General features: G+C 47.2%; 1 protein-coding gene across 5 annotated transcripts in view; it reads left to right on the plus strand.

Annotated features, from left to right (window-relative positions):
- Nucleotides 1–18,153, plus strand: part of CTNND2 (catenin delta 2) — a 921,273-nt gene that overhangs the window by 772,363 nt on the left and 130,757 nt on the right. For all 5 annotated transcript variants that reach the window (XM_046000689.1, XM_046000692.1, XM_046000691.1 and 2 more), the window contains one exon: nucleotides 16,059–16,176. In XM_046000689.1, the coding sequence (XP_045856645.1) occupies nucleotides 16,059–16,176 (118 nt within the window). The remainder of the gene's footprint in view (nucleotides 1–16,058; nucleotides 16,177–18,153) is intronic.

The following is an 18,153-nucleotide window of genomic DNA, read 5'->3' on the forward strand; positions in this document are numbered from 1 at the left end:
TGGTGCTTGGTGCCTCGACACTTCCCGCAGGAACTCACTTTCTGTGGTCCATTCCAGAGCTTCAGAAACTGTTATCACTCACAAAGAGCTGAGAAGCCAGCAGGACCCGCGCACCCTGGGGCAATGGTGGAGACACAAGCTTCCCTTTGGCTTCTGCGTAGTCTCAGTGTGTCCACTGAGTGGGATAAGTGCACAGTTTTTCAACGCAATCTTTAACACTTGCTCAACATCAAAGAGAGTAACCCCAGTCCCACAGCAGGCAAGAAAGCTTTTATCCCGGCACTTACTTAGTGTGACGAGGATAAACAAGGAAGCTAAACTCTTCATGACCAACTTGTGACCTGGTTTTAATGATGCCGTGAGGCTCCTCGAAACGTCCTTGTTAGGTGACCTCCCTGTGCAGTATTACCATTCTTATACATTTGAAACCTTACTCCCTCCACAGCTAAAGCAATAAAAGGAAATCGTGCACCCGGTGGTGCCGTTAGCCCACACTTGTGTTAAGCGCCAGCCATCTGGTTGTAGTAAACCAAGAACAGTCATTCGTAGGTTACCCGGAGTCGGGAGAAGTCCATGGCAGTCAACATGCCGGCAACAAGAGGCAGCCAAAGTCCACATTTTCCCTTGTTTCTCAAAGCATCTGAAAACGCCTTCATTTGAAGGTACAGAAAGTGTATCTGAAGGTTTGGAAATACTTTAGCAGAAATATGAAAAACAAGCTTTGGTGGCAAGTTTTACAGGGAGACTTTCTGGTCTTCTGGGCATGTGCGCATGGCGTGCCCCACACTCGATGGGCTGGAACAGCTCACGTCTCACAGTGGTGTGCACCGGAAATGCGGGGGGCGTCGCTGGTCTCTCAAGTTCAGAATCAGGGTCTTCGCCAGCAGGAAGCTCTGGGAAGAATCTGCTTGCTGGCTTCTTCAGGAAGGTTGGCCAAATTGAGTTTCTTGCGGCTGTAGACCAAGGACCGCATTTCCTGGTTGGCTGCTCTCAGCCTCTGGTAGCCTCCTCCTTCCCTGTGGTTCCTTCCAGCATCCTACAGAGCCAGCCATGTCGGGGTTTCAGCCCTCTCGCCTCACCTTCCCTCATCGCTCTGCTCCCCCTTCAGCCACATGTCTTGGACCGACTCTTCTGCTTTTAAGGACTCATGCGATGACACAGGGACCCCGGGTATTGCAGGATCGTTTCCCTATCCTTACGTTCAGTGATGAGGACCTAATGCCGTCCTCAAAGCCCCTTCACAGCAGTGTCGACATGACTGCTCGGCTGAATAGCCCCAGAGCAGGAATCTTGAAGGCACATTTTTCAAATTCTCCCTTCCACCACAAGGAAGAAAAAGTCCAGTCACGGCAACAATGGAGGCCGACGAGTAACTGATAGATTCCTAGGTGCCAAGCAGCCCTGGTTTTAAATGCGGAGACTCTTCGGACAGCTGTGACTTTTCCACTTGTTCCTAAATTGCAGTTCAGACCAGTGCCCACGCTCCTGCTTCTTGCAGAAACTGGTCCCCACTTTCTTTCCGTAAGTCTTCCGGAACTTTCCATCAGAATGTAAAAATATATTTCAATAATTAGGAATGAATGTATACTCTTCCCCCTTTCAGAAAATAAAGAGCCCGAGTGATCTTAGTTTTATGGAGTTTTCTGTATATTTTTTTTCTTATAGAACTTGATAGGGATTCTTATAGTCTCTTGTAGTCAGCCCCACACTAGATATTTTCTTTTCAAAACAAGGAGAGAACGGAGCTGTCCACAGATACCCTCTGTAGCTGTAATTCATCTTTGGCCAAAGGTTGGCTTTGTTTGTTTCATCTGTCTCGAACTACACAGTAATCTCTGGCCCAAGTAATTGGAGTCTGGATATTTTTTTTTAACCTGTTCTTTGGTCCAAGTAAAAAACTACTAAGTGAGCCGTCAAAAATTCTAAGTTTCCAGGACTGCAGTTAGGAAAGATGGGAGCATTTCTAAGAGATTCAAAGAAAGGTGGTTTTATTTTTAATCCCTTCCTTCCCCTTTGCTCACAAGCTTTCTGCTATTTTGACCCAGGGACTATATTTATTAGCATTGTGATCACAAATTTCAGGGGGCTTTTTCCAAAGAAGAAATTTAAGAAGCCCCTCCCCCCCCCCCAAAAAAAAAGATGCAGAGAGGGATGGAGGGGGCAGCTTGGAGCAAGAGAATGATAGGAATTTCCTCTTCTCCCTTTCTTATCCTGTGGCTGCCTGTTCTGATCACTCATCCTACTCTGCTGGGCAAGGACCTTGAGCAGACAGCTGGGAGAAATGCTGCTGGATCAGCCCAACAGTAAACACCCGGAATAAAAGGCTTCGAGGGAGGGGCTGGGGAATTGCAGGGAGCAAGACTGAGGGAGAAGCAGGGGGAGGGGATGAGATGCAAGAGTGAATGCATTTCTTTCCTCTGAAGATACTTTCAGATCGGGGGTTGTGATTATTGGTGCCCAACAAGGTATCAGTGAGTGATCAAAGTGATCACAAACATGAGAAATACACCTTGAGGACAACTCGTCATCTAGATAAGTGAACTTTCAGAAATCACATTCATTCCCAGCTTTAATAAGCCTTTGAAGTATGATTTGTTAAAATTTCCTGCAAGTAAATAAATTGAAAGATTACATGAGTGCATATAGGGAATTAGGTGATGAATTGAAATGAGGTTTGAAGGGTTACTCTAATAATAGCTATTAATAATCCAGAACCTAAGGCCAAATCTTGAAAGTCTTCAAACCCACAATCTGACATTTAAAAGGCAAGTAGCCAATTACCTGTAATCCCTTATTAGTCAGGTTTGTTCTCCTACTTCTTAGAAGACAGAGGTCTGAAAATACCAGGACATGGATGGCCTCAGGATGGCTCATTATTTTTGTAGCTACAATGCTCATTTTCCTGGAAACCGTCCATTGGTGAATTGAATGTTACCTTTCCAGTTTGCAGCATTCCCTAGCATATTTTATCACATGTATTTTTATTTTATGTTTTTAAGATTTTATTTATTTGCCAGAGAGAAAAAGAGCACAAGCAGGGGGAGCAGAAGGCATAGGGGAAAGCAGGCTCCCTGCTGAGTGAGGAGCCCGATGCGGGACTCGATTCCAGAACCCTGGGACCATGACCTGAGCCAAAGGCAGACTGTTAACTGACTGAGCCACCCAGGTGTCCTTATTGCATACATTTTTAAAGCTCAGGTTTTGTGACTTATTTTCATTTGTGTCTGGGTTGATAAGGAATAATTCAGCCTAGCAGAAAAGGGAACACAACACTGTGTTACTATTCATTTTTTAACTTCATTTGCATTTGACCACGATATTTTCTCTTTTTGTTGCATCTGTAATCGGGCCATGGCTGGCCCACGGTTTTGTTCTAGGAGGAATGCCTGCCGCAGGGGTGGTACCTACCCCTGACTGAAAGCCCCCTCGATGGCAGACAGAGGTACCAGGACTGAAGTTGGATGCGGGGCTCACAGAAGGGAGCAGAGATGCTCCCTGGTTCCGAGTCAGCACAAAGGGCCTGCCACAGACGTGCCATAGGGAACTATCTGGGGCACGAGTGGAATGTGGGGCAGCTGGACATGGGCTCAGAAGCTTGGGCACATGGCAGGGCTCCAGACTAGCTGCGTGGTCTAGGTAACTCCAGATTCAAGGCACGGTGCACACAGCTTGCGCCCAGCTCGCGCACGAGTCCCACAAGTTAGGAAACAACAGTGGATGTTCACTGAGCACAGAGGACCGCAGGCACAATTAGGTTTACAGTTAACGGCCTTAGCCACGCAACACTCACTTCTTTTTCCCTGTGATTTCCTTGTAATTTAGCCCGATGGGAAACTCGCAGCAGACATTTCGTAGAGCAGTTAACTCTGTGGCGTCCATCAATTTTAATTGGAATCATGAAGCTAAAACCCTAGGTAGTACTTGCCAGACACAAGGCATCTTTTAACTTGGGTATTTTGGGTTTCACTCTGGGCTGCTTTGGAGCAATGTGCCCGATGCATGGCTAGCTCCAGAAGGTACGGATCTAGGCATTCTTAAAAAGGGGGCAGTGTTGAATAGCCAACGAAAGAGGAGTTCATCCATCTCTCTCTGCTGATTTCCATTTACGAGGGTGGGTGGGTTGTGTGCGTGTAGGGACCACTGCTCTGAGGGCCCCTCGGGAGCCGAGTTCACGGCCAGCCTGGTAGGTAGTTGGTCTTGAGGCCACTGAAGCATTCTGTCCCTGCAGCTCAACAAAGCAATTACCAAGCCATCACTGTCCGGATTTATAAAGAAATTGCCTTCCTTGAGAGAAGACAAGAAGGTGCATAGCAGGAATCCGAAAGCAAGATTGTGCTAATCTTTAAAAAAAGTGGGGGGGGGAGGATTTATTTCTCTGGAAATTGTTCAGACTTGGCTGTAATAAAGTGCCAGCTAAGGAAACCCATATGTGTAAAGAGAACTCAAGAGCTTTTCAAGTAAATTCAACTTTGTTATTTGTACCCAATCAAAATGTTCAGAGGTGAGGCTCATCCTAAAACGGGGTCCCTCAGTTTTCGAAAGTTTGCCTTAGGCCACTTTGCCTTTACCAATGACAAAACAAAACAAAACAAACAAACCTGCTTGAGGGGCTGGTTTCACAAACAAAAAGAATTCCAAAGAGGATTTTTGCTTTTACAGAAAAAACGTGAAAAGCAAAAAGAGCGTTGTGTGTTACTTTTGCAGAGACCTGGGGTAGAGGCAGGACACCCAGAGGAGCGAGAAGGGTCCCGCCTAGCTCTTTCCCTGCACCATGCCCAGCATCTTGGCATCCAGTCCCCAGAGCTTTGAATGATGTCTGTGAGCATGTGAGCATCTGGGCTTTATGTCCAAGTACTTTGTGCATCTGTTAGCCGTGTGCCCTCAGGCATCAGGAGAGCCTAAGAGAGGAGATTTGGGGGTCTGGGATGGCCCCAAAATAGTCTCCATATAAATTAATGGTAATTGCTTCTTTGCTTTACACATCCACTTGTGGGAGGTTTCGTAGGAGCTCTCTATTTTTGCATAGCAGAGGAAACCCGGACTACTCATACCACTTGGTACTTAGGGTCGGCATTTCCGATAATGCTCCAGGAATTCACTCAAATAATGAGTACCCGCAAGAGACTTCACTCTAGCAGAGCTACGACATTGCCTGTTCTCTCCCTTATAATCCAGCGTGCTCATTATCCCCCCAGAATAGACTACCACCCGCTGCCCGCTCTGTTCACCGGAAGCTGTGAAGTCTGAGGTTTTCGGGAGCCCCTTCCACAGGAAAAGGGCTGGCAGGAGTGGAAGGTAGCGACCAAGCAGGAAAGTAGTCTGATCCCAGTTGATGCCTGCATATCTGATAGCTCTCTCATGGCTGATCAGATCAGGGAGAGGGCAAAACCAATGAAAGCAATGTACTTTTTTAAAAAAAGATTTTATTTATTTATTTGGCAGAGAGCAAGATCACAAATAGGCAGAGAGGCAGGCAGAGAGAGAAGGGGAAGCAGGCTCCCTGCTGAGCAGAGAACCCGATGCAGGGCTCGAGCCCAGGACCCAGAGATCATGACCTGAGCCGAAGGCAGAGGCTTAACCCACTGAGCCACTCAGGCGCCCTGAAAGCAATGTACTTGTGTCTCAAAACATGCATCATGACACCCGTGTTTCTGATGCAGAGCGTTCGGAGGTAGCTAGAGCATCGCCTGGCCCGGCATCGTTGAGGACAGATGCTGCATGTGCAGATCACCGTGTCTCCTACACACATGCCCTGAGGAAGAATTTTGAACCTCATATAGGTGGCATTTTGGTCTTGATCAAAACAATACAATGTTTTTGGGTCATCTGAAAATACGTTCTGGAAACTTGTATGAGTCTACGACAGATAAGCCGTTCTCCAGGGAAAGGCTGGGCTGTGAAATGCATACGCATGTGTCAAGAAGATTTTCATTTACTCTTGAGTAAAACAAGCAAAAGGTACTGTACTAGTTTCCAGCTGCTGCTGTAACAAATGACCACAAACTTGGTGACTTAGGACGACACAGACTCAATACACTATGGTTCCTGTGAGTCAGAAGTCCGACACCATTCTCACCAATTTAAGATCAAGGGGTCAGCAGGGTTGTGTTCCTCAATAATGGCTCTTGGGAGATTTGTCCAAGCTTCTTCAGGTTGTGGCCAGAACCAAATTCCTTCTGGCTGTGGGATCACAGTCCCTGTTTCCTTGCAGGCTGTCAGCTGAGAGCTCGCAGCCTCTCTCTCAGCCTTGCACACGGCCCCCTCCGGGTCACAGCCAGCCATGGGGAGTTGAATCCTTCATGCCTGAGCTCTCTCTGACTTTCCCTTCTACTGCATCTCACTGGCTCCACCCAGAGAATGCACCCTGCTCTTAATGCTCCTTGGGTCCACAGGGATCATCCAGGGGGAATCTCCCTATTGTAAAGTCCATAACCTTCATGCCCTCCGCAGAGCTCCTTCTTCCATTTACAGTAACCTATTCATGGGCTCCAGGCATTAGGACATAAATATCTTCGGGGGGCCATTAATACCAAAAGAACAGCTTAGCTGCTCCCGACAAGCGCTGGTGGGACAGGCATAGGATGATAATTAGAGACATGCCAGTTCCAGAAGGGGAGAAATGGAAAATAAAATAGAGAACTGGTTCCAAGCTTGGAAATCCAGCCCAGCACACCCCCATGAGCTTTCAAGGCCAGGGGTATCTCTTCCGGCATCCATGGCTCCGCACTCAGGGTACCACATCAGAAAATGGCAACATTGGAAGAGCCTCGTGAATGACTTGGATTCATCAGGCAGGTGTGGGGAACCTTGCTTTGGTTCCCTCTTGGTAGCTAGAGGTCAAAAAGGACTTAGCACCGGTCATGTGGTTGAGGCAAAGCACACCAGGAAGATTTACCCTGGTGAAGCAGGGTCTGTGGTTTTGCCAAGCGCAAGGCCTGGCTTACCACGCCAGGCTTAGTAAAGATGGCGATGCACATGCTGGAATGGGCAGTTGCACAGACCGCCACCTCTCCCGACACGTCCTACCTCTGCTCATGCCAAGAGTGGCCTGGAGCCCCCACATGTCATGGATGTACTTGGTTGGTATTGACACAGGCTGTTCACTGGAAACCGCCCCTGAGCCTGTATGTGTCATTTACATCTTGCCCTTCAAATTCAAGGTCCATTCCACTAAGTATGCATAAAATGCTTTCTTGCTAAGAACTCATTTACTGTACTGTGTGTTCTTTTTTTTTTAAGATTTATTTATTTATTTATTTGACAGAGAGAGATCATGAGATCACGAGTAAGCAGAGAGAGAGGAGGAAACAGGCTCCCCGCTGAGCAGAGAGCCTGATGTGGGGCTTGATCCCAGGACCCTGAGATCATGACCCGAGCTGAAGGCAGAGGCTTAACCCACTGAGCCACCCAGGTGCCCCTGTACTGTCTGTTCTTAAATCCAACCCATGGCATGCCTTCTACAGATGTTAAGGAAAACAGTTGATATCCAAATTTACAGAAGTACAACCTCAGCAAAGATTTTAATTACAATTAAAGGTGAGTCGTAAGACTTCCATCCGTCTCAGCCAAGGTTTATTTTCTAGGCACACCCAGGCATCGTTTCCAAGGGAGATTGGTTCCCATGTTCTTCATACCGCTGGTTTCACGTGGATGAGATCAGATCCTGGCACACCAGAGATGTGTCTGCTTCCCTGCCAGACTGGGAGCTCTGAAGGGCAAGGGCCAGGCGTTCTTTTCTTTCTATCCCAAGACTTGGCCTTGAGTGTAGAGCAGTGTCAGGATCTGGTCCAAGTGGATTGGTTTGTTGCTTTGAACTGATTGATCTGTTGTCCTTTCTTCTGGTTCCACAGGGTCCATCTCACAAAACCCATAACTCCTCCAAATCTCTGTTCAATGTTACTTATTATAGCCAAAAATTAAAAATGATTTGGATGTCTTTTAATAGGGTAATCATTTCTTAACTTATAAGTCATGAAATACTTATACATGCAATATCCAAAGTCATTCATTGAATAGGGTAAATAGGTAGAAAAGAGGCAGAGATAGGCTTTTAAAGGATAAAAGAAGGGGTGCCTGGATGGCTCAGTCAGTGAAGCATCCAGCTCTTGGTTTTGGCTCAGATCATTACCTCAAGATCATGAGACTAAGCTCCACATCAGCCTCCACACTGAGCATGAAGTCTGCTTGAGTTTCTCCCTCTCTCCCTGCCATACACCTGCTTCTCTCTCTCTCTCTTTAAAAGAAAATATGTGGTAAAATCAAGCAAGGTGTCTGATGAGTCACTATGGTGAAAAGCAAAAACATACCTACGCAGTTCATTTGCAGGAGTAGAAAATAATCTTGAATGTTAAACATCACAGAGTCCCTGTGATTCCCTTGGACAGAGTGGAAGAAAAGAATGAGGATGTTCACTTTTATTCATTTATTTTCCTCATTGTTTGAATACTTTTCCAATAGCTTCAGATTTTTTTTAATAATTAGTGATGAGCGGGGCGCCTGGGTGGCTCAGTGGGTTAAGCCGCTGCCTTCGGCTCAGGTCATGATCTCAGGGTCCTGGGATCGAGTCCCACATTGGGATCTCTGCTCTACGGAGAGCCTGCTTCCCTTCCTCTCTCTCTGCCTGCCTCTCTTGTGATTTCTCTCTGTCAAATAAATAAATAAAATCTTTAAAAAAAAAAATTAGTGATGAGCATGTAAACAATGAGGTTTTCACTGTCTCCAGTTTCTTCTGTGCTCACCCCTTATCCTCTCCATGTGCCTGCTGTCCATGTTCCAGGTAGGGGGTCTCTCTCGCTCTTGTGTGGGAGTCTCTGGGTGAGAAGCACCTGGAGCAGTTGACATATACTGCGAAGAGTCTGTGCCAGGTCCAGAGCGCTGGGCTGTGTCACCGCACGAGCTAGGGACTCAGACATCCCCATCCGCACATTACAGATGAGTAGACCCAGGCAAGGGTCTACTTGAGCCTTCAAGGGCACAAGGGTCTACATGTGCCTTCACACCTAGGAGCCCCAGCTACAAGACCATGGCAGGTGCACAAGAGAATCCATCTTTGATGAAGTTATTGAATAACAAGGAAACAAGCTCTCTCGTTCTGCAGAGAAGCTACAGATGAAGAGGATGAACGCTAGTGTTTCCTGTGGTGGTCACCCCTTCACTGTGGTGGCTGCTCTGAGACTTGGCGGGGCTCACACTGTCCCCGTGGACTCTGTAACCGCTGACCTGGAGTGAGTGGTTGGGCTGGACGTGGGTCGCTGTGTTGACCCAGCTGACTGGACAGAAGACCCTTTCCTCCCCAACCCTGCATGCTCACCTTTCCCACATGGAAGAAGAGATCTGGGGTTTCTCTGTCAGTGATTTTGGAACCTGCCCACAAGCTCTCCCAGGGATTTTTGAAGGACAGAAGAAGGCATAGTTACTATTTACCCATGGAGACAAATGTGTCTGAATCTTGAAGCCCGAGTTCTATATTTAGGAGAGCAATGTTCTACTCAGACCAAGGGCGCTGCTGATTTTGACTGGAGGTTCTTGGAATTTTGGGGTCCCAGCCTCAGAGTACAATGAAAGTCCTATTCCTTTATCACAGGAAAAAAACCATGCACATAGCATTTGTATAAAACTATATGAAATTTTGAGGAAAATATCGGCTTCAGAGACTCCTCCTGAATCCTATAATGGGGCTTCCGATGAGAATCTAGGTCTGGGGTTGGCAAACTAGGGCCCATGAGCCAAATCCCACCCATGATCTGATTTTGTATGGCTGTAGATAAGAGTGGGTCTTAAATTTTTAAAAGGTTCTTAAAAGAAGGAGGAGGAATAGAAGTTACAGAGACCTATAGGGTTCCCAAACCTGAAATATTCACTCTCCAGCTTCTTACAGAAAACTTTCTCAACTCATGATTTAGATGTGTGGATGGAAGGATCTCTTTAAAATGAGATGTTTTTAGCTAAAGCAAAAGCAAGCCTACTTCATGGGAGCATGGCTTGAGTATGATTGCTACCATTTCCCATTCTCATGCTTAACTCAGACCAGGTCATTTATGAGAAGCTACAGAGTTCCTTGGTCATCACATGGTCAGGAAGTTGAGATGATGCACATTTGTGCTTTGCTTAGATTTCCCCTCACACATTTAGTGTTAGTTCCAAGATTTTCACAGTCTGCCTGTTGGGACCCTATGGCAGTTGGTCTGAATGCATCGCTGCTGGAGGGGACGTAGGTGCAGGGATGGGGTAACTGGGAGATGGGCGTTAAGGGGGGACGTGCTGTAATGGGTCCTGGGTGTTGGATGCCACTGATGAATCACTAAACTCTACCACTGAAAGTAATAATGCACTCTATGTTAATTAATTGGTTTTAAATTAAAATAAATGTATACGTCATTGTGGGACATGTGCCCACCCCCACCACCCACCCCCGACCCCGTTAGGAAGAGGAAACCTTTAGGAGTATCTTTAAGAGTTTATGAATCATGTAGCACACAGTGGACAGTTACATGGTCATTTAACAAATATTTCAATTTCCTGCTGTTGGATTTCCTACTAAGAGAGTGGCTCTCATGCTCCGGCGTGCCAGGCATCACCCAGAGAGCTAAGAGAGCATGCTGGGTTGGGTAAGGACCTGGGCTTCTCCATTTTAATCCAGTTGCAGAGATGATTTGGGTGCCGTGGAGATTTGAGAACCTCTGGGCTAGGCACAGGTCTGGTGTTAGGGAATATACCAAAAACTAGGCCCTCAAGGAGCCCAACTAACTTGAGCAGGTTTCTCAGCCTCCACACAGGACATCGTCCGTTGGGGAGGCCTGTTTGTGAGAACCACCGCGGTCCTGGACACACAGACATTGGCCTATGTTCCCAGGTAGCCACATGGTTTCAGGAAATAGCCACTGGTCTAGAAGGAGGCAGGCAGGCCTGCGAACAGCTATGCACTGTTGCACTTCCTGATTATCCACTTGGTTTCTACTAAGTGCTGTACACCAGGAAGCGAGGGGCAGCCAGCGAAAGAAGATGATGCTGCCTGCATCACTGAGGGACCAATCTCAAACATCAGGTGTTACAGGAGTCCTAAAAGCTTGTGCCTGCAGCAACAAAGAGGGGGTGAAGGGACCGAGGCAGAGGTCGGACCAAGTGTAGACCTTCGAGGGTGACTGCTCAAAGGCAGTGGGCCTAGATGCAGAAAGGAATGCATTGCTGGTGGGAGTGGCGAGTGGGTGTGGGCACAGCCTCTGATCCCCAGACAGACTCTCCTTATCTGTGGTTGAGCGTACAGAGGCTCAAGCCCCTGGGAGTCCCTCATATCCCCAGACCCAGGTCTGGTACTCCTGGTCTACTCTGTGCCGTCATCCATGATGGATTCTGCCTCTCCCCCTGCCTGCCCTGCTCTGTTGGCATCAAGGCCTGCTTGAGTGTGTGGCTTTGTATTTCAGCTTTGGCTTGGGACCACCCATATTTCTTGAAAGAGTCTGAGCTCTGCTCTCGGAAAATCCTGGTAACTCCACTCCACTCCTCACACTGGTGTGTGGTCTCAGAAGCTCAGCCCAGGGCCCCAGAGACCCAACATCTGGGCTGTGCTGGTGAGATGAGACTAAGTAGCCCAGGGAACCCAAGCCCAGAGATGGGCCAGAAGGTCCTAGGCCTCTAGGTGATGGGGATGGACCTGGTATGAGATGACCGAAGGTGGAGGCAGATCATAAAGGCCAAGGAGCAGGGGGAGGCAAGGAGGTAGCAGAGAGCACAGGAAGAGAAACTGAGCCAGAAACCTCTTCCGGCAAGCCTGGGGTGAAGACAGCTGTGAATCAGGAATACCCGATTGATTCTAGGGGGCAACACTGTGCAGCTCTCTCCAATGTGCACGATTGATATCATCCATGGTCCTAAGAAAGCTTGTAACTCAGACTGGTTTAGTTTGAGATATGATACTGGCTTGAGAGACCACACGCCATTTTCAGTTGTCTTTTTTTTTTCTTTCTTCCCAAATTGAGGCTGAGCTGAGTAATCCAGGAGGGGGACTGGAATGGCAGAGTACAGCCACAGCATAAGAAGCCCGCATTCTTGATGTAACCGACACCTGACATCCTCCGAAGAGTACGGAGGGCAGAGGGAAATCCATCACACGAATTCCAGCCCAATGGAAGAGCTGAAGCACATGTTAGAACCATCTTGCCTCCAGCACCAGCTGGGGTGGGGCACTCAGCTGCCTCCTGGGAATGCAGACAACAGTGACGTGCCCTCTGCCCTCCAGAGGTTCCCATGCAGCTAGGAGGTCACAGCTGAAATAATTCTAATCCAAAGTCAGTGGCGACCAATAAGATTCACGGAACAAGGGCAGCGTGAGAAGAGAGGCTGATTTCAAGTTGAGTTGTTGCTAAAATCCTCATCCGTGGGTTTTCTCGGCAGCTTGACTGTCCATACCCTGGCCTCAGGAGTGGAGACACATAAGATGAGGTCTTCCCTGTGCCAGGCAGCATTCATTCCTTTGAACTCAGGGAACAGGGGCGCCTGCGTGGCTCGGTGGATTGGGCCGCTGCCTTCGGCTCGGGTCATGATCTCAGGGTCCTGGGATCGAGCCCCGCATCAGGCTCTCTGCTCCACGGGGAGCCTGCTTCCTCCTCTCTCTCTGCCTGCCTCTCTGCCTACTTGTGATCTCTCTCTCTGTCAAATAAACAAATAAAATCTTTAAAAAAAAAATGAACTTAGGGAACAAGGGCCACTTGGGATACTATGAGAGCTGCGTATATTGAATTTGTTCTTAATAAGCTCAGTGAGTGATGGAAGCTGAGAAACGAGATGTCAAACAGCACCGAAGATAGGGAAAAGAAAGCAGTTTAACAAGTTACACTGGAACAGAGGAGATCATAAGAGATTTTATATCTTTTAATTGTAAGAAGTAAAAATAAATTGTTTCTTTTTTTTATCAATTAGATAAAAAGATGATAGAAACTACTCTTGGCAGAAATTTCCAAATAACATGTAAACTGACAATTCAATCAAGATTATGAAGATTATTTCTAAGGAAAAGTGATCGTACCATCTTTGTGCTTTTTTATAAATAATCTGTTAAGTATTTGTTTTAATGGTATGTTGACGTGTGGAATTTTGCTGTACCGGTTTCTCATCAGACGTCAAGAAAGGCAGAAGATGGTTTTAAGTGCGGCAGGAGGGAGGAACTTTGTAGGTTGAACACTGGCTCATTGTCACTTACTTAGGACCATAATTACAATGAATTGTTATAGTGACCAACACACAAAGTTTAGGTTGTTTTTTTTTTATTTTTAACCAGTGGAGCAAGTATAATATAGTAGATCTGTTTTGTGGAGGAAAAGGAGAAAGAGGAAACTCTCCTCCCCTCCAGAGTATAAAGCCAGGGGTACCCTTCTGATATGTTTCCTCATTCAGGAATAGTGGTTTAAAAGTGAACCCAACCCCAAAGGTTCCTGGGACATCATTGATTAAAAGACACGTGTGGACCTCATTCTGTTTAAAAATATGTATTGAGCATCTTCATACCTGCAGACACTGTGTTAACTCCCTCCTTCTCTCTGTATCATAAGGGTGTGTGTATGTGTGTGTTTACTTGTGTGTGTTGTGTGTTTACACATGTATGTTTGTGTGTATATGTGTGTGTGTCCCTCGTTTATCCTTCTCTACGAGGGCCCTAACTTACCAGTCTTCCTCATTTCTCAATGTCTTACACATTTTTTAAAGATGTTATTGTTAAGTAACCTGGACACCCACCATGGGGCTCAAACGAACTCACAGCACCAAGACTGAGTCGCCCGCTCCAGTGACTGGGCCAGTCGGGTGCCCTCAACATCCTGCACATTTTAATATAGCAGATGGGTCATAACTTTTTAAGTCTGGAGGTGACTAGACTAGAATCAAACAGAATAAAGAAGACTGCTCAGATTAACATTCACAGCTCGTAATGTTGGCAAAGTTGTGAGTTCCTGATTTTTCTCTCGGTTGCCCTCCTATTCACTGATTACCAGTGAACACAGGCCGATCACTTCCAAGTGTGTTTGTGAACCAGGCTGCAGTCGGTCCTGATCGCCAGGCTACTCAGGAGAAAGACTGAGCGTTCATCAGCCAGGGAGGAGGGATTTTAGACTGGGGTGTCCAGAGCTACCCCTAAGGCACTTTCAAGACTGAAAGCCATCAATCTCTCTTTGGAAACACGACCCCCTCAACGTACGGAGGCAAGATTTAAACACACAGGTGCATGTGGCCATCAGCATTCTTCTGCCCAAAGAGGTCTGAATTTCTGACAAACCTATTACTCTAACAGCCTCAATGCTCGATCTGGCGAAAATCGTTTCAAGGAGGAATGGTCTAAAAGCGCTCTCTCACAAAGGCCATCCTTCCAGCGTAGAACAACATCTCACAGCTTCTTCCAGCGGAAAGTTCTTCCTCCCTCCCCGTCCTGTCGGAAATGAGGGTGCCCCCCCCCACCGAGGGGGAGTCATAACACTTTACATAAAAATACCATCAATGTTTGCCCAGTTATATTATCTAAGGAACTGAGAAATTTTGTTTATATTTTAAGATCAGCAAATGCCAAAAATACTAATTTGAATTGAATAACCTTTCCCAGTCTTACATTCAAATGCAGAGAGATCCTGTTTAAACACATCCTGCAGAACCTTCTAGATAATCGAAGAGAACATTTATGTTCAGTAGCACTTTAGCATTTAGCATTTTAGCCTTAGGCCTATTTTACTTTAATTCCTTAAAAAAATTGGTGTGTCCATGTTGGGCGTCAAGCCTGAAGGCCTCGCCTTCCTCTCTTCCAGAGACCGGGTTCTGGTCCAGCCGCTCCGCTTACTGCCTCCGGGTCCTCAGCGCCTCAGTGTTCTCATCCGTAAAACAGAATGAAATGTAACTTTGAAGGACATTTTGAGGTCGAGATGGGAAGACTTGTGTCAATTACAGCATGAGTGTGAGACTCATGCTGGTCAGTGTCTCCTGCAGGCTCTGCCCAGGGCCTGATTCTTGAGTCCAGCCACATGGCAGCACCCAGCATCAGCAAAGAGCGCCGCCCTCCCCAACCAAACCCTCTCCCTAGAGCCGGGGTCCATGCCATAGTTCTCAACCTCAGCATCACCAAACAGGAAGCTATCCAGCTCCGCCCAAGAGCCCAAAGTGGGGCTTGGCAGTCTCTTCCAGGTGATCCCGCTACCAGCCAGGCTGGAGAGCCATTGCCTGCTGGGTCGTTCTTGAGAGATCGCGCTTCCCCGTGGTCTCGAAATTCCTTCAACCCCTTTGTACCTTCTTTTAACTCACCTCCAGCATCCCTCCAATAGGCTGTGTTTTCTGTGAGTGACTGCAGAAGTTCTCTACCTGGACCAAATCCTAACCCTGGGTAGGAGAGGGAAAACGTGCCCTCAGCTGGCGGGGTCACTAAAAGCACCCCGACCCTTGATGAGGCTTGTCTCATGTCTTTTGTAGGGGTGGGAGATCTCTCTGCTTCCCCGCTGCATCTCCCCTGACCATCCCCCCTTTCTGTTGGCTTAAGCTCAACGTCCACTGGGATGGGAAGGATCGCAGGCCACTCCCGCCCATCAAAGGCGCCATGGGCATCCCAATGTTTCAATTTTCACAGAAACCCTTCCCTATGTTCTTAGAATAAAATTCTAGAAGTTTACTGGTGGCGGGACCGAAGTAGGTGTATCGAGGCAGGTGAAATCAGATCGCTAAAATATTCTAGTAAGTTGGGAACGCTATCTCTGAAAAACATTCTTTCACATTTCCCAACGAAGAAGGCTTTGATTCAAAGAGTTTCTGGTTTCCCTGTTCACTGTCAGTGGAGTAAACCTCGAAGACTTTCCAAGAGTGTCCGTCCTCCACAGTCACGGGACGGTCCTAGATCACATGTTCCGAAGTCTGTCTCCCCATGTCACTAGCTGTACCGCAGATGCCTGGGATTCCGCCGGCTCCGGGGTGCACTGGTGCCAGCCGCCTTCCTCGTTCACACTGTGCTCTTGGTTAAACATTCTGGAGGCGGGAGTGGAAGAAGGTTCTCTGGGGGATCCCCGCCGAAGTCTCTGATGCCGCTTTTTGCTTTGCAGGAATGTTAGCTCAGCCGGAGAGGAGGCCCGCAGGAGGATGCGGGAATGTGACGGGCTCACAGATGCGCTGCTCTACGTGATCCAGTCCGCTCTGGGGAGCAGTGAGATCGACAGCAAGGTTTGTTGTGTTTGCGTAGATTGAACATCTTAGACACTAAAGATGCCCAAGGGACTAAGCAATGGCTAACAGCAGCGGAGAGCTAATGCTGTGCTTAATGCCTTCGCTCTGGGATCTGTCTTGGTCTCCCCATAGGAATCCAGCGTTTTCTACATGGCTTCTAATCCTAGCCTAGAACTAGACACCTACATCTCAATTAATAATGAATAGAAACACGGATTGTTCTGAGTTCCTCCAACCAGATGAGTGTGCAAACATTTGCACACCACATGACCCACTGTGTAAAAGCTTCCAGTTTTAGTTTATAAAGTCTGCTTTCAAAAGACAGAGGAATATTAAAACTACCTGAGCTTTGAATAATTCTGTATTCTTACACGTTAGCTTTGTACAAATGTTAATTGTATCGAACGCCATTTTAAAAATGCCTTAACTGAAGAACGTTGGTCAAAATCTAAGTGAATGGGAATGTCCACACGTTCACTCAGAATCTAGTCAGTGTTTCAGGTCAGAAACCAGAATAGAATTGGGTGGGCTTTTCCACTGTAGGAGGTATTTTGTTTTGCCTTCATTTGCCTTTTATTTGGTTTTGATTCGATCTAAAATTGTCAGGAATAACATTCCAATATAAACACAGACTTTACTGATGCTTTTTAAGTGACCCATGTGATACATGCGAAACCTTAATGAGAATTTCTCCAGAGCCACATTTTGGTTTTTGGGGCCAAGTTATTCCATGTTGTGGGGCTGTCCTGTGCCATGTAAGAAGTTGAGCAACAACCTTGGTTCTCCCCACTGGATGGCAACCGCATCTCCCTTCCCGGCAATGTCAAACGAAAATGTTTCCAACCATTGCCCAGTGTCCCCCAGGGGAACAGAACTCATCCTGGTATAAACCCCCAGCCATGTGCCTAGACCCCATCACAGCCCTCTGACTTGGAGGGTCCACCTCTGCTCTCAGATTCGTGTTCCTTTAAAAGTTCATCAGGTGATTTGTCCTGTGTCTTCCACTGAGAGCCCACTTCAGTAGATTAGCTACAGCTTTGAAATGGACTCTGATCAGGAAGACGATGAAACGTAATTAAGTTATAAAGTCAGGTAAAGAACAGGTAAGAGTGGTTTTATCCCATAAGTTACCAGCGGGCATGGGGAAAGACTTCCCAGTTCTCCACCTTGCCTGCACGGTGGAATGGCTGAGAAATTGAGAGAGTGCTGATCGCCGAGCCCTCCTCCCTATAATCGTGGGTGCACACACCTTCTGGAACTCCAGCCCTCTGAGTACTAGTCTGCTGCAGTTATGAACGCGGCTTGTCATCCGGTCACCCCCGTCGAGTTACACGGGCATTCGTGAACTTACTCTGCAAGTGTTACCAATTTCGAAGACGGAATATGAAGCGCTAAAATTTAATCAACCCCTCTTGTAAACACCCTTTATAGCCATTTTAGAACTTTTATATCATTGATAAGAAAATTAAGTCCCTAAAAAAAATGACCAGTCAAGATGTGAGTATTTACAGATGCTTGTTAACGTACTAGACCAAAGATCTTTAAACCAGCTGCGGGAGGTAACTCAGGAAGGCTGCCGTGCCCAGGATCTCCACATTCAGAGCAGTAAAGACTACAGCATCAGGACCCGAAGTCTCCTACTGGGATGGATACAAAGAGAGCTTTAAGACTGGACCTTGGAGTTGAAAATAAAATCAGACTCCACAGCCTCTTGCCTTGGCCACATGCCCAAGCCAACACTGGTGGGAAGGTCGCCTTCAGAAGCATGGTCCCAAAACAAAGTGCTGTGAGCCCCCATGCCTCTTTTCTGATGTGGCAGATGGCTCGATCCCTGGAGCCCCTGGGAGATCCCCTCGTTTAATGTCCACATTGTATTCAAAGGAGGAACCTGGAATCGCTTGGAGTGTTGAGGGCGGCAGGGAGAAGACATGGGGATTTCTGAAGAAGCTGCAAGAGACCCAGGTTTGTGTTCAG

The sequence above is a fragment of the Meles meles genome, chromosome 3 (assembly GCF_922984935.1).
Source record: "Meles meles chromosome 3, mMelMel3.1 paternal haplotype, whole genome shotgun sequence".
NCBI classification, from domain to species: domain Eukaryota; kingdom Metazoa; phylum Chordata; class Mammalia; order Carnivora; family Mustelidae; genus Meles; species Meles meles.